The sequence below is a fragment of the Mus caroli genome, unplaced genomic scaffold, assembly GCF_978045245.1.
Source record: "Mus caroli unplaced genomic scaffold, Mus_caroli_1 scaffold_7, whole genome shotgun sequence".
Classification (NCBI taxonomy): Eukaryota; Metazoa; Chordata; class Mammalia; order Rodentia; family Muridae; genus Mus; species Mus caroli.
Genome location: NW_028227262.1, coordinates 140594347 through 140615834, shown reverse-complemented (window position 1 = coordinate 140615834; position 21488 = coordinate 140594347). Strand labels below are relative to the sequence as shown.

General features: G+C 42.5%; 1 protein-coding gene across 2 annotated transcripts in view; it reads right to left on the bottom strand.

Moving 5' to 3' along the window:
* Ica1 (islet cell autoantigen 1) overlaps positions 1-20054 on the bottom strand; it is a 136941-nt gene extending 116887 nt beyond the window's left edge. The window contains exons 1-2 of one of the 2 annotated variants that reach the window (XM_021164673.3): positions 19914-20054; positions 285-377 (exon numbers count right to left, since the gene is read on the bottom strand). In XM_021164673.3, the coding sequence (XP_021020332.1) occupies positions 285-301 (17 nt within the window). In that variant the 5' untranslated portion in view covers positions 302-377; positions 19914-20054. Of the gene's footprint in view, positions 1-284; positions 378-19612; positions 19771-19913 lie in introns of those variants that run through there. The other variant, XM_021164674.2, reaches the window with a different exon arrangement.
* Between the last annotated feature and the right edge of the window lie 1434 nt (positions 20055-21488).

The following is a 21488-nucleotide window of genomic DNA, read 5'->3' as shown; positions in this document are numbered from 1 at the left end:
TATGAAATGGTGGTAAGAAAATTATCCTTAGATTCCTAAGAGAAGGTTTAATATCCAAGTAAGTTTCTTAGCAAATACAAATGACATGAATATAATACTTTTGTTACTTGGTTTTTATTCCACACTTAGCAGAGATATTGAAACAAGACATACTAGCACTGGCTAGCTGGTTATTTACTGCTAAAGTCGCTTGATTGTTCCATTTCAGCCTCATTTACTGAGCACAAACAATGCCGTGTGCATTTAACATCATCCAATGTAGAAAAAGGCAACAAATTCCTTACCATTTGTGTCCTGACATGTCTTCTTCTCTGTTCTACTGCCGATGATTTGAGAAGGGGCAGAGAAAAATCATGATAGGATATGTTATATTAAACCTGAAATAAAGGAACAGTTATAAACTACGTTATAAACTATACATTAATTTGAAAAAATATATTTTCAATGTATCTCAGATCTAGCTGCATGATAGGGACCAAATACTATTCTACAATAATGTCAAATATTGGTGTCAAAAATGGTTCCAGCTGAGTACCAGTACAGTGAATATCCCAAATGAAGCATAGGAAATGAACAGGCATGATGGTGGTTATAAAGGCAGGTAAGCTTAAAATAATGAAATAATACTATATAGCATTGACACACACCAATATCACATGATTATTTTTAAAGGTAGGCTTCAATGTCTCTAGTACTCATCTTTTCTATAAAACATACAGTTGCTTGAAAATAAACAAATACCGCCAAATAAACGGGTCTAGCTGTCATAAGGCCAGAAAATGGACTTGCACCAACAGTGCATGTTAAAGCATTAAAATTACAATTATTATAAAGACATACATTTTGTGTGTGTGTGTGTGAATGCACATGCCATGGTGTTCGCATAAAAAAAAAAAACCAGAGGACATTGAGGATAAATTTTCTACTTGTGCCATCTGGGTTCTGTAGATCTAACTGAGGTTGTTAGGTGGGTAGCAAGAAGCACAACTCGCTGAGCTTTCTTACTGGTCCAGGCTTATTACCCTGTTCTAGTTAATTTTAAGTTAAGTTTATTTTGACTGATACATAAAACATAAAATTATACATTTTAATGGAGTGCATATGCTGTTTTATAGGGAGAGGGCAGGATATGGTTTGAGAGGGACGCAGAGTGCTTTCGGTTGTACATGGAATATCCTCATTGCTTAAGACACACGGTGAGTATTGCCAGGTTATGCCTGTTTATTACACTTGAATCACCTCATACTTGAGCTCTTAGAGAGAGAGATTCGTGTTGTAAAAACAAAGACAGACAAAAATCCCACCCCACCAAGACCAATGGGACAGAACTGGATTCTAAGAGGGCAGAAGCAGGGGTGATATATACATCAGGACAGTTATGTATTTTTAGTTCTTGAGAATATGGGAGTCACCTATGTCTTTGCCTCACCTCATGGAAGCAGGCCAGCCCCAGAGGCAATGCTCACCTGCTGCCCAACAGCAGTTCAACTTTCCTGAGAAACAAAGGGCCTCTGGCCCAACGTAAGACCTCTGGTTGCCAAGCAGGCATTTAGTATGTGTGCTAACACTTCTAGATGCCCTTCAGATCAACTGATCACTATAATTAGGCCAGTGTGGTGGCCAGCACCCTTAAAGTTACAGGAGTGTTTTCGTTTTTGTTTTTATTTTGAGTTGTTGATTGTTTCTCTTTAAAAATGTTTTAAGAGAATGGTATTGAGTATTTAAATCAGGTATTGGAATAAGAAGGAGGAACAGACTCTTCCTAGTATCTGAAATGACAGTAACTCATTGATACCTCTCTCTCTTCCTTATGGAGAGTATCCAAGTATTGAGTCAGGTTGCCTCAAGAACATTATTCAAGGTAAGTGCACTTTGTGATCATTCTGTGTATTCACAGAATAGCTACACATTCTCTCTCCCTCCCTCCCTTCCTCCCTCCCTCCCTCCTTCCCTCCCTCCCTCCCTCCCTCCCTCCTTCTCCCTCTTTCCTCTATCTCCTCTTTCTCTTTCCCTTTCCCTTTCTCTTTCTCTCTTCTCTCTTTTCTCTCTCCCTCCACTCCCCCCTTCTCACACACACTCCAAAGGTACATTCACTTAATACTCCCAACAAAAATCACCATAAAATGCTCCAAAAAAATGAAATTATTGTACTCCTTCATTGAGTTTGCTTTACCATGAACTGTTAAGGGATTAATACTTTGTGATTATTTTTTTGTTATTAGAGTAAAATATATTTAATCTCATTTTTGGGGTGTGTATTTGCAGGTGTGTGTGCATTAACATGTATATATGCATGTGTATGTCAGGAGCTGTCCACCTTGTTTTGTGAGACAGGACTTCTCACTGAGACCTGAGAATGACAAGAGAACCCCTAGTCTCTTCCTCCCCAAAGAGGGGATTACAAACATGTGCCACCATTCCTGAATTTTTATGTGGGGCCTGGGATCAAGCTCACATCTCTGTGGGCTGAGATAACTTTTTTTCATTTTTTTTTTACATGTACAGGACAGTATATTGCAGGAGACTGTGACACAACAGGTCTCTAAAATGTCTTTATCTTGCATGACTGAAGCCTCACCCCCAGCTGAACTGGCAACTCTCCACCAGCCCCTGTCTGGCCCTGGCAATCGCCATTAAACTTTCTGATTGTGAATTTGATAACTTTAGACACCTCGTTGTAAGTGTAACCATGTAGTATTTGTGTTTCGTGATTGGCTCCTTTCAATTTGCACAGTGCCCTGTAGCATCATAGAGTCCAATCTTCCCTCCCCTTCAAAACTGAGCAGCAGTCCATTGCATATATGCATGCACCGCTGACAGGTTACTCCCACAGTTAGCCACTATGAATACTGATGCAGTGAACATATGCATCATCTACCTCTCCGCAAGACCCTTTATTGGATAAGTATGACTTATAATCAAAAGTGGGATAGCTAACTCATATGGTAGTTTTTTCTTTTCTTTTCTTTTTGAATAGTCAACAACAGTTTCTGCAGGTCTCCAGGAGCACATCTGGCCCAAGCTTTCCACATCCTGGCCCTTCAGCATCCAGTTTCTTCAAAGGCCACACTATTAAGCACTAGCTGACAGCTCCTACGGTTTTAGTCTGCTATTTCCTGATTATCAGGGATGATGAGCATTTTTCTGTAGTTTTGCTGACAATTTGTTTACTTTGGTTAGTTTTGCTGACAATTTGTTTACTTTGGTTAGAAAAAGATCCATTCAAACCTTTCTCCATTTTAATATTGGACATTTTTTGTTATTGAGTTCTTTGAACATTACAGCTACATGGTTTGCAATCTTTTTTTCCATTCCATAGATGGTCTTTGATTCTTCTGTTGACTATTTTGCTGTAACATTTTTTGATTAATTATGGTCAGTAAACTATATATCCACTTTAGTTCTTTATACCAACAACAAATATCACTCATCAAACTGCCTCTCCTATACAGAATCCCCGAACATTTCCAGATTACACATTATACAGCAGTGTCCCCCAGTGTTGTGGCCAAGTCACTGCACTGAGCTATTCTGGGGTGAACTCTAGATTCCAAGGCTCCTCCCTTGCTGAACTAGAATTCCTGATCTAGGGTCTGGAGGCCTATACTTACAACAAAGCTTACATATTAATGTGATTTCTAAACAAACTAAAGTCTAAGAATCATGGCTAAATGCAAGGAAAACCATTCAGGAAATGGGTCTTTCTTAAACCAACATGGCATGGAGCAATAAATTTATGGGTGATCAAATAGGTTAAACCATGCAGGTATATCTAAATATCTCATGCTAGCGTAGCTACAGTCAGAGTCTGCATCTCTTTTACACATGTTCAGACACCACACACCAAAGACAACTAATAAGTATCTTAGAACTTCTAGACCTAACCTATCCCATCTTGCCATATCATTTTCTAAACTGACAGTGCCATTGTCAGTAGTTAGAAATCACTGTGGGGCTGATGATACGTTTCAGGAGGTAGAAATGTTTGCCTTACCAACCTGACAACACAAGATTGATCCCCAGAACTGACACAAAGAATCGACTTTACAAAGTTGTCAACCTACCTCTCCGCCCATGCCTCTCCCCTGCTCTCCCATATACCCACACCAATAATAATAGACAAAATAAAATTAAAACCATCATAAAGTTTCACCCTTTCATTTCTGCTCAATAGTTTAGTTAAGCAAACATTACTATGATACAGTAATTACCAAGAAACAGGCATGGCTCTGATATGAAGTGACATGACATCTAAATTTGCTCTGCCCAATTAAAAAAATCACTATTAGCTACAATGTAGTTAAAAATGATCTGATAGCCATAGCTTAAGAAAAAAAAGTCAAAGGTAATAGTGAAATTTAAAAAATTGATATTTAACCTAACATCTCCAAAAACACAACTCGAAAAGGTAATCAATATAAAATTTCCAGGATATATTTCACATTCATATTTTTGTAATAAGTCCAAGATATGCTGTATATTTTACCCACATATTAAATTTCAATTGAGGCTGGCCACATTAAATACTCACCAGCCTCCTGGGGTTAGGGATTACAGTACTAGAGAGGATACAATTAGTAGTAAGGACAGATATAAAAACATACTTTGGAGAATCAGAAGACATGAATTTGAACAGGCTCATATGATAGGACCAAAAGGCTGCACATCTGTGAATTCTTCTGCAAACACATATCATCACAAAAGAGAGCAAAGTCATCAACAGTAGCAAGTTGCTCCCAGACTTTAAATGATGTCATGAAGACAAGGCACCCGTATCTTAATCAGCCCACCTTGCCCGGAAGGGCATCTGTGTTTTGTCTTGTTTTTGTGTTTTGTTTTCTCAAGGAAGGCAAAGCAGCTCACGTATGATGATGGTGGTGGTGGTGGTGGTGAGGAAGAGGAGGAGGAAGACAGAGCTTATTCAAAGGCTCTGAGAGTTAATAATGAAGTATAAGTTTTAACTTTAGTAAAACAATCCTAGAAAGGTAGTAATGACTTCCTGGGCAGTGGGTTCTTGCTCTAAGACAGAGGCAAACGTGAGGATCGCCTTTGTGCTCAGAGGTTAGTGCCTGCCGTGTGCATGATCCTAAGACAACCACCCTAGCCCCCCTTGGATTTTCTGAGCTGCACTTTACCATGAGGCAGTATGTTTGTTTCACTGCCCAAGGTCAGGCATTAAAAGCCTAGCTTCTCCAACCTACTGCCTAAGGCTGAGAGGACATTATGCCTTGTGGGTAGAACCCAGGACAGGGAAGTGGGGGCACTTTATATTTTGTATTAGGGTTCTATTCATTCATTATGCCCATTTTCCTTCTTTATATAAGCTTTCTGTAGTGAGCTCTTGATATGATTCCTTGATTATGAACGAGTAAAAGACATTAACTACTCCACTTGTCTTTTAAAAATTACTTTAAATAACCATACAGTATAGGCATAAACAAAAGTCTTATTTTGTTTTTGTCCTAAAAGTCTTGTCTCCCCTCATCCCCCCAATAGTCTGAGGCTCACAGAATTCTACACACTGAAGGGGTCAGTCTAGCCTTGCTGCCTTGAACCACCATACTGGATTCTTCTTGACAACATGATATGAAAAAGGACATCTTCATTCCAAGCAGGCTGCCCTCAACTGTGATGAACACTTGCTCTGGTCTAGACCATTTTCCTATGAGTCTTCACGGCAGTGATGTCAGCTGGTGGCCCTTCTGATTATATATAAATTACAAGAAAATAAAACAATAATAATCTAAAGTTCTTGGGCCCACACTCAAGAAAAAAGGCAGGCTGATCACCAGTTTACACACTGGTGCTATCAACCCACAACAATATTTGAAGGCAAGTAGCTTCCTTACGAGGGATACTTTCTAAGTGTGTCATGTTTCCCGCAGAGCCTTCATGCTTATAATCCCCCATCCAGGTTCAGCAGCAGAGGGTCCTCTTGTAAACGGAAGGCTTTTCTGTTAGATGAAGGCCGTGAGGACAGAGACTGACTCCGTGGGTGTGTACCGAGCTTTATGCTACCATGCCTTGAACTACAGACTCAACATTCTAATTTTTCTAGTGTATTCAAAATGTATCCATTCTAGATAAAAATGTTACCATCTCAGAGCTCTTCAGTTCTATCATGCCCATCACCATTGTCTCTTTAGGAAGTGCACCACCTTTCTTTCTGTAACCACATACCATGTAGGAACAAGGTAGCCTGCTAGAAGTATCGCTTGGTAAGACCTCTCCTCTCTAACACCAGCATCTCTAGACCACATAGCATCAAATCTGCGGTGTGAATCTGTTCACATCTCAACAATCCTGAAGCTGGATGTGTGCTATGATCATCACTGTCTAGCCAAGTATTTGGCAACCACCTTTCTTTCTTCAAGGGACATAAACAGTAAGCCTCGCAGCAATGATTTCTGCATCTGATGAAATACAGACCCGCCTATAATTTTTAATGCTTACAAGGCCAGGGACCATCACTGTACATCCAGGTTGGTTAGTTTTCTCTGGCTCATGTGTCCCCCACTTCAAGAAAAAAAAGGGAAGGGGAGAGCTTTATTCCATAATGGAATGAAAGGCCTCATTTACAATGAAGCCTCTGTAAAAATGGCATATCAGTATATATCACGTGTGCATCCTGCTGCAAGGGAGACCTGAAGTCAGGGGACAGCCAGTGTGGCTTGCCACAGAAAATGCATGACAAGACAAGAAAGAGTCCAGTGCTAAAGAGACATGGAAGTGAAGGAACAGAGCTAGGGTGCTACATTGCTTCTGAGCCAAGTCTCTAAGAATTAATGGTTATGGTCTGGCAAACGGTATGTGTGTATCTGAAGGGAAATAAAATTTTCTGCAATAGAATTATGGTGTGTGTAACCAGTCTTAAGCCACTGGGCAGGTTTTAAAATCCGTTTCTTTCATAAGCCCAAACCTACATGCTCTGCAATCACTCTATAAAACTCTATTGTACCTAGCTTTTCTGCAGTTAGTTAGAACCACTAGTTGCTTTCAAATGACCTGAATTCAGCCTACCTTGAGTCCACTTCTCTGGTGTGTAACTTCAGAATGAATGTCAGTCCTAATACAGACATTATGGAATGAAGCCCTTTTCGTCTTGAAGTGGGGACATGTGAGTCAGAGAAAGTTAACCAGCCTGGGTGTGCAATGCTGGTCTCTGGGCTTGTAGAAAAGTATCAGGCGGTCTAGGTATCAAAGTAAAACTGAACTGAGTATCTGCAATTCATTTGGTAAGAGTATGTTTTCAATTCCTTTATCCTAGGTTTTTATCTGTCATACTCTTGTCTGTCAATTGTGAATTTTATAATTTCTTATAACTAGAAGTGTGTTTTAAGTATAAATATTAAACTAGTTTCAATGAGAACAGTGAAAAAAAAGAAAAGAGAAAAAATAGAAACAATTTCTTCAAGCATAATTAATTGTATTTCTGGTTTTAAAACCTTGGCTCGTCAGATGGCATCTTCCCATGGTTGGGAAGGGGAGTGTGCCATGGAGGATGGGAAGTTGACTCAACCTTCCATCTTTGCACAGGCTAAACAAATGAAGATGGTTTTGACTAGATTCAGTGCGTGTTTTTTCCCCTGAAACCACAGGGCTACCCTTCAGATTTCTGTAAGGTTACAACTACTTGAACATTTCAGTAGCTTCTATTTCTGGTTTTATATCCCCTGAAATGTTGTTCTGACATTTCATAAATTCACAAGTAAATGTGAGGCAGGATCACGCCTTAATTTTGTGAGTCAGAAAATCTTCCATGAGGAAAACAGACTTCTGACCTTATTCAAAGCAGCTAAGAGATGGCTGAGTTTCTATTAACCTTTACCGATGCAAGTCACTGCTAAAGTTGTATTTCATGTTAACGAGGGTCTTAGTATAGTAAAAAATAATCATCTTATTCACATATTAACTCAAGCATTAGTATACAGGGCATAATTAACAATAATGATTCCACAAAACATTAAAAATAACCTCCCCAAATAAATATATTTTAATGCTTTCTAAACTGTTCTTGAATATCAGTAAAAGCTAGTATGTCCAAGATGACACCAAAAACTTGTGCTTCTCCAAATCTTTTTATCTAGGTGGCTTTACCCACCATTGGTAAAAATGACCAGGCAAATATTTATAATAGCCAGAAACTGGAAACAACCCATATGTCCTTCAACAGAGGAATGGATACAGAAAATGTGGTAATTTACACAATGGAATACTACTCAGCTATTAAAAACAATCACTTCATGAAATTTGCTGGCAAATAGATAGATCTAGAAATTATCATCCTGAGTGAGGTAACTCAGTCACGAAAGAGCACACACATGGTATGTACTCACTGATAAGTGGGTGTTATGCAAAGAGAGTGGAATACCCAGAATACAATTCATGGACCATGTGACACTCAAGAGGAAGGAAGAAAGAGTGCATGCTTCAGTCCTACTTAGAAGGAGGAACAATATACTTCAAGGGAAGTAGAGGATGGGAGGTATTTCGGAGGAAGAGAAGAGGGGAGGGGGGAAAAGAAGAGCAGACTCAGGCATTGGAGGAGATGGAGGAGATGTACAGAGGGTCAGAAAATTGACAGAGGTGTGTAGCAATGGGGGATGGGGAACTTGGGTAGCAGCCAGAAAATCCTAGAAGCCAGGAAAGCAAGAGGCTCCCAGGACCCCATGTCAGGAATGACATTAGCTGAAATACCCCACAGAGAGGAGGAAGAACCTGTCGAGACCATATCCAGAGGTTATGCATGGCCCCGGGTTGAGGAATGGGGCCACCCAGCCATTTTCAAAATTTTAACCCAGAATTGCTCCTGTCTAAAGGAAATACAGGGACAAAGAGTGGAGCACACTGAAGGAAAGGCCATCAAGAGACTGCCCCACCTGGGGATCCATCCCACATACAGACACCAAACCCAGATACTATTGCTGAGGCCAAGAAGTGCTTGCTGACAGGAGCCTGGTATAGCTGTCTCCTGAGAGGCTCTGCCAGATCCTGACCAATACAGAAGCAGTTGCTCGCAGCCAACCATTGGACTGAGCACAGGGTCCCCAATGAAGGAGCTGGAAAGGACCCAAGGAGCTGAAAGGGTTTGCAGTCCCATAGGAGGAACAACAATATGAACCAACCAGTACCCCAAGACCTCTCAGGGACTAAACCACCAACCAAAGAGTACACATGGAGGGACCTATGGCTCCAGCAGCAAATGTAGCAAAGGATGGCCTTGTCAGTCATCAATGGGAGGAAAGGCCTTGTGAAGGCTCTATGCCCCAGTATAGGGGAATGCCAGGGACAGGAAGCAGGAGTGGGTGGGTGGATGAGCAGAGGAGGGGTGATGGGATGGGGGTTTTCAGAGGGAAAACCAGGAAAGGGGATATCTTTGAAATGTAAATAAAGAAAATATCTAATAAAAATGTTTTAAAAAATGTGAACTTAAAAAAAAAGGATATTCTCTTTCACAGAAGTCTAGAGATAGGACACTGCACATCTTTTGTTTTGAGATGAAGTAACTACGTTCCAAAATTGAAGGTAACGCATCAACTCATCTAAGTTGAGGTCCAAGGTCAAATTCACAAGAGGGACACTGAAAAACAGGTAAAAATAAACCAGAAAATTCAAAGTGTTCATAAGGGGTCTATACAGGCCTCACTCCCCTCTCCTGCTGCAGCCCTGCTTCCAATGGCTGACCCTAAGTGAATTCTCTATTACAGAAAACATCACAGCTGTATCAGGGGGCTGACATTTGCAGACAATAACCGTGAAGGAGATCTGTAAGTGGGAACCACGTAAGATGGTGTATCAGTCAACTGTGACACTAGAAACAGGGAAAGAGGAAAGAGGTGGCCTTTGCTGATGAAAAAAGTAATTGCTGAAGCAAAGAGGGAGAGGATCTGCTGTATAAGTCATATCTATCTTTGACTTTTTCAGTTTATATGACTTTCAAATGCTAACTCAAATGTGGCAGAGAGATTTTAATCTGTACCTATGGTGCTATTTTGTCCAAAACATTAACCTGAGAAGGTGAAGTGTCAAGGTGACAAATGAAGAACACTCTAGCAAAAACCACAAGTGTAGTATCAAATATCGGCACAGGGCATCACGACATGACCAAGTCAGATGTTACTCTTCAGTTGCATTTCAATTCAGACTCAAATATAAAACTTGGAAGGCTCTTCCATAGGTTACTTTAAAATGTGGAAACCAAGTCTACATTTTTAATGAAAAACTAGTCTATGATAAGCTAACTTTATCATATAGGACATGTAAGACTGTCCAATGTAGCAGCTAGTGGCAACTAAACACTGGAAGTAGAGCTACTTAGAACTCAGATGTGCTGTCTGTGTAAAACTCACTAGTTGTTTCAAAGACTTAACAAAACAAAACAAAAAGAACCAAGCACAGCAAAATATCTCACTAATAAATCTCTATTTGTATGTTTATACAAATCATTTGTAGTTACATATTTACACTTACATACCTATTTAAATTTTATAAAGTTGTATTTTATATTGTAGTTTATATTGTTTAATAAATAAAACAAATATTAAATGAAATATACCATACATGTTTAAATATATAAACAATTTATATTTAGTTGTATTCTATGTTTGTGTTATATATTTATACTTCATACTGAATTATTTTTATGTATTGAGTAATATAAAATAAAAGTTCATTTCATCTGCTTCTTCTAGTTTTTTAAATTAAGAACACTTTACAACAACTAGACTGCTTCAAATCCTACCTGTATGTCTACCACAGGATTTTTATTGGACAGCCTTGGTCTAAGGCATTAGGCAAATAAGCAAAGAGCTTAAGCCACCAATATTCCATGCTAAATAAATGATACCTTTAATCCATTACCTTCCTAGAAATGGAGATTTTAGTTGGATACAGATATCATTAAACATATATACTCATATATGTTAATTTTAAACTACTTAATCTACAAAATGATCATCTAACCCATTTTCCTAACTTTTCCTGAAAGGCACAGTCTATATATTAAACTCTCTGATTCACATAAGATCAGTACAAGTTATAGAGCAGACTGGCTACTAAAAGACCATCAAAAATGAAAAGATATTTGGGAGGTCAAGGCAAGAAAGTAGGTAATTCAAGAACTGTCTGTGCTACAGTGTGAGACTCTATCTCCAAATTAAAAACCACAAAGTGGGCTGGGAGATGTAGTGCCCCGGTAAAGTACCCAGCACGTGAGAGGCTCTAAGGTTCAATCTATGTTTTCAAAAGTATAAGAGGAATTCCTTTCTATAGCCTGACTATCTCTCTCTTTATATACTTACAATACAAATATAAAATAGGCACATATTTACAGATGAAATACATACAGATCTATTCCATGAGGAAAACTGAGTGGTTAACATAGTGGAAAGAACGGGACTGTGGCTACAGGGACCACAATGACATAACACTGCACACTGTTTATCATTTAAAGCCGCTGAAAGAGGTTAGGATGTGTCTCTGACTGTAGGCTCTTGTAGCTGAGGACTACAGAGGATCTACGGATCATTTAGCCTAGCCTCCTGCTTTCATGGATACGGGAACTGAGGCTCATGGCTGAAGGAAATCTCCCAAGGCACAGAGAAAGCCTCTTTCATTAGATATAGTCAGCCGAAGTAAACACACAGCAGGATGCGGTTTATAAAATGTCAGTGCTGTGCAGAGGCCCTGTAAACAAGCCACCACAGCTCCTTTCTCCAGAAACAGCACATATTCCAGGACTTTCCTTGGTTAAATGGTAGCAGCTAAATCTTGTTTGCGGTTTGGGTGGCTTATGAGCAAGGAATGAAAATCTTGAGAGTCAGCAACCAAGAAAGAGAAAACAGTATTTTGGAGACATCCCTATTAACTGGGCCATCTCGTTAATGTTGAGAATCAATGCATGATACCTATCCCAGTTTCCTTCTACTTTCTCAGTGAATACACTCACGAGGTTATGTAACACTTGACGGCCAAAGCTCGTCCGGCAGCCGGATTGCCTGGGCGGGAATCTGGAAGGACAGGTCAGCGTGTGTATACTTGGTAGGGTAGCCCGGTTATAACAACAAGGAAGTTGCACGAAGCCTCCAGGTCAGCAGGACAGGGAGCAGCAGGAAACAGGAAGGAGGGATAGTCTGGCACCACACATATGCTTCACTGTGACACTGCTCAGGGCAAGGTCAAGAGCACTGGATGAGAAGGCTCCTGGCCTCAGGGAGCAGCAGCAAGTGGGAAAAAGGTGCCCAGGGGATGAGAGGCTGTCTCTGCTCCAGGACACAGGAAACTGTGGCCCTGGACTTGCACTGGACACCTCTGTTACAGTGTCTGCTCTCTGTGCATACTGTACACGTCTTTAGAACCATGCAGCACCCTATGGCCCTATAACCCCTGTGGTTATCTGCTCACTAAGAGGCACAGGGAGCTCCCAGCCCCCTCTGCTCACTAAGAGGCACAGTGAGCCCCCAGCCCTCTCTGACCTTTGGCCACCCACTATTCTTTCTATTTCAAATTAGTTCATGCCCCTTGCTTTCAGCTCTGTTCACATGCAATTCCCTCTTATCACAACGGACCACCCTCTTCCTTCTGTTCCTTGGAGAATCGCTGAAGGATTTCTCAAGAAAACACTCCTTGCTAAACCTTCCTGGTAGCTCTCTTCTTCTGTGCCCACATCTCAAATATCACTATGTGTATGCAAAGCCCCACCTTAGCTGGCTTACCACACACTTTATTTACTTGCTCCATCGAGGTGATTTCCTATATTTCCATCTTTAATCACCAGCTATATGCCAATGACTTCCAAATTTAAGCAGCTCTTCCACATATGAGATCCGCATCATCCCCACCTCTATTTCCTACTCCTCCCTTCTGCCCCCCCTTAAACTGAGCTTTTTACTACCGAGCTACATCCTTCCTCCCCGAGACTTCATACAGAAGTCCAACAAGCTGTCCAAATTCAGTAAATCTAAAACCCAACCCTCCCTCTTTCCATTCCCACCCAGTCTCTAAGCAGGCAGCCAGCACTGCCTTCACCAGATGACCTAACTTGAGAAACTGCCATCCGTCTCATTTAAGCCTCCACATTCTGTCCATTATTTCCCCTCCAGCACATCTTTCCCCTTTCTGACTATACAGACAGGCCTCAGTCTAGAACCTCCGAGGCAGCACCATTCTGGTCACTCCATTCTCTCACACTATTTTCTGCACGATTTCTGTAAGATGCCCATCTGACCTGCTGCTTGTTCTCTGACTCAAAACACATTCGTTACTGTCTCTTGACACTGTTGAAACTCTGAACCTCTTGGCAAAACCACAAGACTCCTTCCTTTTCCCCAACTTGTGCTGCATGTCACAAAGACCTGCTTCCCCTGGCCATTTAAGGCAGCTAGAGCTTCGCAGAATATACTCTGTCACCTGGAAAGTCTTACCTTTGGGGCAGTTGACTAATTTACAACACACAGTCCTAGAATCTCCTTAAATGCCACCTCCTCAAGCAATTTCCCTCAACCCAACAAATGCCTTCCACTCCATTTCTTCAGGGATCCCCCATCCTTGTAGTCCCGTTTAACAGACTCGTGGTAGGAATATTCCTATACCTCACTGTTCTTCTGCATGAGCTGGTTCCATTGGTATCTCCTGCTGGTCCCTTGAAAGTCTGAACCCTCACCTTCATCTTTGTTTCTCTATCACCGAGCACAGCACTAGCAAGTGCTGGACAAAAAGTTATGGTTGCAGGCTGTCATTAACGGAAGACTTTACACGTGAGGAGCATCTAATACAGTGATTTCATCCACAGGACACGAGATCAAGGAGCGGCCATTCCATCCCCATGTTGCAAGCAAAGAAATGAAACAAATTTTAAAAATACTTAGAAAGCAATGCTCCCCTTGGCCAATAACTTGGCCAAGTAAGCTCCATCCAGGTTTGGCCTTCTGACTTCCTGCTTTTAACTGGTCCATCTTAGTCTAGATTGAAATGAGGTTGGCTCATGAGGCTAAAATATAGTCTGAGATAGCCAGGAGCGCAGGTGCTGTTGGTCTGCGGCCACTACAGTGCATCTATACAATCATTTCAAATGATGGCCTCATTCCCTCACTATTAGGACTTCTACCATAAGGAAAAAAGGCACTACTTATCAGGACTGGCAGATTGCTCTCTGGCTAAGAATGCCCACCCAGAAAACATCACATAGAAGGCTGAGTTTCTTTTCACATAGAGTCCAAAACACTGCTACATTTCAAGATGATTAAGCATGCCCTATTCTGGGAACAGAGAAGTGGAAGGCAGCGACGATGGAGAGAGCGAGCAGGGGCATGAATGTTTAACATGCATGTTACTGGATTGCTCCTCCCAATACTCTCACCATCCAGAACTCAAGAACCTTTCTGCTCTTCAACTGATACTGTCATAATAATTAGTATTATTTGCGTGGTCAATGGTCCATCCAGAAATGCACCCGCTTTGTTTTACACGCCACAGCACTCTATTGCATTTAGTTGTTGTTGTTTTAATTTCAATCATTCTGTTTTTAATTTCACGTACTTTGGCTAATTACATTCTAAAATAGACAGCTGCAAGGCTCTCTTCTTTCTAACGCCTTTTAAAGATCAAGCTTCCATTCCCTACTGATACCTCCAACGCTTTTGCAACTCCCCAGCACACAGCTGAAATTGACTCTGAGTTTACACTGATGAGCATCTTTGATCTTCCCAGCTCACAGATTATCCTGCTTTCTAGTTTCCGTGGCTACTCCAAGTTATATTCGCACAAGTAAAGAGTCGGAGCCAGGAGCCACACATGTGAGAACAGGCGGCATTTCTCCTTCTGGTCTGAGTTACCTCAGTCAGTAGAATATTTTCTAGTGCCACCAGCCTACCTAAAACCTTCATGATCTCATTTTCCTATACAGCTCAATAAAATCCAACTGTGTACATGGACCACATTTTCATTATCTACTCATCAGTTGAAGGAGATTGAGATTTCCATTCTCTAGCTATGGCAAACAGAGCAGCAATGGGCAGATCTGAGAATGTGTCGATGCAGTAGGATGCTCAGTTCTCTAGTCATGTGCTGCGAGGAGTAGTAAATCTGGGCCATACAGTACATCTAATTTTAGACTTCGGAGAATTCTTCACACTGATTTTTCTGAGTGCCTGCACCAGTTTACCATCCACCAACAGTGAAAAAGGGTCTTCCTTTCCCCACATCCTAGTCGGCATTTACTGTCAATGGTTTTCTTGATCTTAGTCATTCTAATGGAGGTAAGATGGAATATTAAAGTAGTTTTAATATGTATATGTTCTTATGAGATCTTTCTTAGACATTTTTAGTTCTTTTAAGAACACTATATTATTATACATATATGGGTTGCTTCCTTGACTCTTCATTTAGAATTCTTTATCTATTTTGGATATTAATCCTATATCAAATGAATAGCTGGAAAAGATTCTCCCCGACTTTGTGGTCGTAGAATTTAGAGGACTCACTACCCACAGTGTTCTAAGCCAGTGTAATTCCTAGTTGCATGCTAAATGCGAATCCTCCTTTCTACAGATAAGTGCAACTCTCAAACCTAAGCAAGGAAGCTTCCTTTTTGCAGCAGATGGATACCATTACAGAAACCCACAACTGATCAAACACCGAGAACAGCTTGCTGTGGGATGTTCGCTCCAAATGACAAATCTGTAACACAACACACTTCACCGATGGTTCAGGAAACAGCATGGGGGATGGGGTGGAAAGGTTTTATGAGCCAGAGGACCAGATCACTCCTGCAAGATTATGTCTTTTATGATTTATTACAGGGAAGCCACGTCCATGAGATCTCAACAATATGGTGGAAGCCTAAACAAGACCCAGACAATGACAAAATCAGGTGACAAGCCAGTGTGGACAGGGGATATCTCACAATACCCTGTCCCTAAACGAAGAGTTACAGGCAATTAATGATGTCAGAGAGAGAGAGAGAGAGAGAGAGAGAGAGAGACTGACTTAGTTTTCCTCAGTCCTCTGGTTGATTATTCAATATCACGTGGTCATCCCTAAATACATACATAAAAGCAACACTAAGTGGATTCAGTATATCTATATATGCATGTGTATATATATGTATGTATATATAGATACATATATGTGCCTATATGTATATATTGATATATACATATGTGCATATATATGTATATATGTAACCATCATAATTAAAGAAAATCAGTGCATGCAAGGATATGGGATTTGTTGAGATAGGAGTTAGACAGGGAGTAAGTATGATCAAAATACAGTTTACAAATTTCTCAAAGAATTAATACATTTATCTCATTAAAGAAAGAAAGTCAACTTTGAGGATACAGAGCATGGCAGAGCAGGGCTTCTCATGGTATCTAAGGTATCTAACACACAGAAAGAGGGAGGGACCAGAGAAGAGGCAAGACCTGATATATGTGCAATCCTCAAAGGTATGTCCCCAGTAGATTACCTCTTCCAATCAGATCCTTCCACTACTGCCTTCAGATTATGAGTCCATTGATCAACTAATCCATGGATAATGTTAGATAAGGTTAGAGCTCTCATGATCCAATCCATTCCCTAAACCCCATCTTTGAACACTTCATTGGTGACCAAGCCTTCAGCATGTGAGCCTTTGGGAGAGGTTTCCTCACAGCTCCAACCCTGCTGGAACTGAAATCCAAAGCCCGAGAGTTCTCTCTACTCTTCCTTGGTACTAGATGTGGTTGTAGAATGAAACACAGTGGACCAAGAACCAAGAAAAGTTAGAGAAGGTTTCACCTCTATCAGTTCTGGGGTGTGAGGTTACAATCGGCAGATTCTGGATGGGCGCGCAGGGTAATAAGGCTCATAAACTGTAACCTATCCTCTTCCCTTGATCACACATCTCTGTATCTGATAACAGTGAGATATCTGAGAGCACTGGGCAGCACTATTGTCGCTGCCTATCTTTTGGCTTCCAGATGCCAGGATCGCCCAGTACAGTGGGGACATGTTTCCTGATTCGGATGACCTATCAGCTTCCCCATCCTCTCCTGTGGGTTTCTGTAACACGGAGTTCATGTTCAATACAAGTTTTCTCTACTAGATCTTGTCACAGTTGTCACACACCAGTGACCCCCTTCCACTAATAAAGCTGCTTCCACCTGGAGAAAACAGTGTACTTGTACCATCAGATACACTGAAAATGGTCACTTTGAAGATTTTCTACTGGAGAACAAGATTTAGTACACTTTTCATAAGTTTAGATACCCAAGTGAAGATGCTAGGTACCACAGCATGCTACTTGGGTCTACCAGATGGAGGAAGGGCTATAAAATCACAGGCAATTACCAGCTGGTGTCTTTAGCTTTCAGTGGAGAATCAAGGGTCAGTGATCTACTGATCTCAGGTTTCTCCACTTCTTACATGTAGCAGAACTCTATAGTGTAACTGCTATGTTTTCTTAAGATTCATTTTTAATAACACTGAACCATTTTCCTAAGAATAAGAAATGACATTATAAAATAACATTTCCTTCAATCTGAACACATGAACTGGGCTAACACCGAACGTGTTTGGGAGACTATAGATCATACCCTTGCTTTGACCCTGTAGTAGTCTTTAGAAAGATGTTTTTTAAATAAAAGCTGATAGAACCTCTATGGCTATTCCCTGAGAGGCTCGACCAGCACCTGACCAATTCAGATGCTCACAGCCAATCATGGGACTGAGCCTGAGGACCCCAATGGAAGAGCTAGAGGAAGAACTGAAGGAGCTGAAGGGACTTGCAACTCCATAGGAAGAACAGTATCAACTAACCTGACCACCCAGAGCTCCCAGGGACTAAACCACCAACCAAGAGTACACATAGAGGGAGCCATGGCTCCAGAAACACATATAACAGAGGATTGCCTTATCAATGGGAAGGGAGGCCCTTGGTCCTGTGGAGGCTTGATGCCCCAGTGTAGGGGGATGCTAGAGCAGTGAGGTGGGAGTGGGGGAGTGGGTAGAGGAGAACCCACATAGAGGCGAAGGTGAGGGGGAAGAGGGGGGAATGGGGGGCTTGTGGAGGGGTAACCGGGAAGGGGGATATCATTTGAAATGTAAAGGAATAAAATGATTAATAAAAATAAATAAATACATACAAATAAAAGCTGAGACCTAAAAAGGATCAGAAACAATTCAGAGTGGGCAGGGAGATGGCGGGGCAGGCAAAGGCGCTTAGGGTACAAAGCTGGCAACCTGAATTGAACACCAAGAACCTATGTAGAGGTAGAAGGAGGCAACCAAAGCCACAGAATTATTATTCTCTGACCTTCACATGTGGGGCATGCAAGTGTGTTCACACATCATGCACAGCAGACGTGTGTGTGTGTGTGTGTGTGTGTGTGTGTGTGTGTGTAGTGTGTATGTGTATGGTGTGGTGTGTGTATGTGTGTGTGTGTGTGGTGTGGTGTGTATGTGTGTGTTGAACAAAGGGTAAGAAACATTTTGGAGCGTGAATTTCATAATCGTGTCCTATTTTATTCCCTAACTTCTGAGCGGTCAAGATGTCAGATTTAAACCAGAGGATCATGGGAGCCAATTTGAGAGACTGCCGATATAAACACTCACACATGCAGTAAGTTATCGCTTAAAGAACCATAATGGTCAGCAAATACTCCATGTGTCTTCCTCCATTCATAACCATTTTCAAACCAGCTGGTGATGTCTTTCCCAGGTCCATGGAATGTTTAGTTAGCAGCTGTTCAGGTTGTTGGATAAACCCTTCTTGTGCTAGATTCAATGCTATCTAAATATGGAGAATATAGTCTCATTTCTAGACCTTAATGCCCACCAAAAGACCCCAAACGTTATTTATGGATATGGCACGTTAAAGGCTCCAAAGAGTGGTTGAGAGGCTTTGCAACCCTACAAGTCAAAAGATAGTGTGAAGGTTAACGGGGAGCCGCTTGGGAGAAAGACTGGCATAACAGGATATTACTTTCAGAGGAAACAGTAGCTGCATCAACCCTGGGCCAGGAAAGGCGGAGTCAGCAGCGCAGCACCCAAAGAAACCCCGCGTGCCAGGGTTTGCAAGAACGTGGCGTGCTCAGTGACTCTTCCTAGCCCGCAGGGGCCAACCACAGGCCTCCTGGCACCAGTCATTACAAAAAAGGTACCCATCGGCTCTTAGCAGTCCCTGCCAAAGACTAGCATAGGAGGAACAGCAAAAGTAAACGTCAGATACCGCTGCAGGTGAACTTGTCAACAAGTCAGCTCTAGACGAAAATCCCAATCCAGAGGGGACCTGAGAGGGAGGGAAGGGTAGGCCAGCACCGGCTTGGATAAAGGCGCAGGTGCTCTCCGCTTTCCCTCCCGCTCCCTGGGGGCTGACGCACGCTCCTAGGGCGCGCGCATCCTCCACACATCCAGGCCCGAGGGAGGATCTGCGGGAGGGAAGAGGATGATGCTCCTCCCGCACCCGATTGGGGGGGGGGTGTAGATGAGGTGACCCGCCTGGAACCCATAGCCCGCAAAGGGCAGTAGAGGCGGCCTTGGCTTGGCGCCCCCGACCACCCGGGCACCCGGGCGTCTCCCGCTGCAGCATGCAGCCCGCCCGACCCGCCCCCGCCCGGCCCTGGAAGGCAGGTACCTTGGATCTCCGGCCCCCAGGAGCCTCCCGGCGGAGATCCTAGCGTCCCTCCAGCTCCCTGCGCCGACGTCAGCGTCAGCACTGGCGAGGGAAGGGGCGGGGAGCGCAGGAAGCGGTCCTTCCTGCAGCGGCCGCCGCCAGCCGGAATAGCAGCGCGGAGCCGGTGCGCGCCGCAGCGCAGCGCGGCGGCCCGAGCGGGCGCCCTCCCCTCCGCCAGAACCGGCCGCCTCCCTTCCTGCAGGGACAGCGGCCACTCTCTGCAGGACCCAGGGATCCCGGTGGGAGAGGGCGGTGGTCTCACCTGGTTTGGGGCGGATCAAGGATGAGAGGACCGAGTGTCCCTCTCTCTACTCCCTGGGGTTTTCCCGTGACCCCCATGTCTAGGGTATCTGGCGTTTGGACCTGCTGCCAGAGATGACCCCGCCCCTGCTCCCTGGCAGGTGTTCCACGTGTCCATAGCATGCGCGTCACAATGACCTGTCTACAGGTGGCTGACGCATAGAACACCTCAGAGTTCCTTCCTCGGTCTGTGTAAAGGGTGCGTGCTACTTTATAGAGTTTGGTGACTTGAATGGACAGGAGATTTCGTGAGGTCAGTGCCAAAACAAAGAGGTTCACATCTGGAGTCCAGATTTGGGCTTAAAGGCTAAAAAGGCAGTGTTAAGAAAACAGCTGGGTATGTATTTACACACCTGTTTTTTTTTTTTTTTTAATATCCATATGCCACATCCGTCACCTATACTTACTTTAGACAGTGTTTCATCTCTTATCCTTTGTCACAAAACACAAACCTCAGTTTCTGGAGTACCTTGCATATCACAGGAAAGGAATATCAAATAATGCTTCCTAATGCTGTCTATACTGATAGAGGCACTGGGCTCATCCCTCCTTCGATGTCTATAGAGAAGTTTGTTGAATGATCACTGCTAGGAACAGCTAGTAGGTGGAAAGAAAAATTACTTAGTAATAATGCAAACAAGCCAGAAATCCACAGCTAACATAAAAGGGTTGTTTCCTGTGTGCCAAACCAATACTGTGTCCTTCACACTGAATCTTTTGATGGCCCAATATGGTGGTTAAAATTATCCCCGTTTTAAGGGTGAAGATACCGCCGAGAGTTCCCTACGGAAGACTGGTGGATCTGATAGCCTTGACATGGCTCAGTACTGAAGAACCAGGGTTGGACCTAGGGTTGTCTGAATCAAGATTTAACCTCAGGAGAGAGTGGGGTTTAAAGCATGGTTGGGGATAACTCAGTGGCTGAACACTTACCTAGCATGCACAAAGCCCTGGGCTTGGTCCCTAGGAAAGCAAAGTAAGAAAAGTGTCCAAACATAGAAAGAAATGCTATGTTCTTCTAACATCAGAGGTACTCTGAAGGACCAAATTTCCCTTGACTCATACCAGTCTTCATACCAGTAGCAATTTATTAATTACATGAAAATATAAGACTTCCACTCACTTATCAAAGATTGGTTTTGAGGCAAGTGCATTTGTTATAAGAAAGCCAGTGTCTGATGTGTTGAAAGTGTCCCCTAGAAGCATAGTTCACTGGGACCTAAGCTCTGGAAAGAACAAAGTAGATTTACAGAACCATTTAAGGGCTAAGGCAGACACCTTGGCCAGAAGTCTGAGAGCCTGTCAGTCACAGAGGCTGAGTTTAGCCTTCAAAGACAGCACCTGCCATCCAAGAACCCACAGGATGAAAGCAGGGTCTGGCCAGTGTGAACAGAATCCCCCTAGCTCCCAGAGACTTTAAGAGCACACCTTAAATGATGTCTTATTCATTTACTTAATTTGTTTTTTGAGGCATGTTCTAGTTGTGTAGCCCAAGTTGGACTGGAACCAGAGATCCTCCTGCCTTGGATGGATGCTG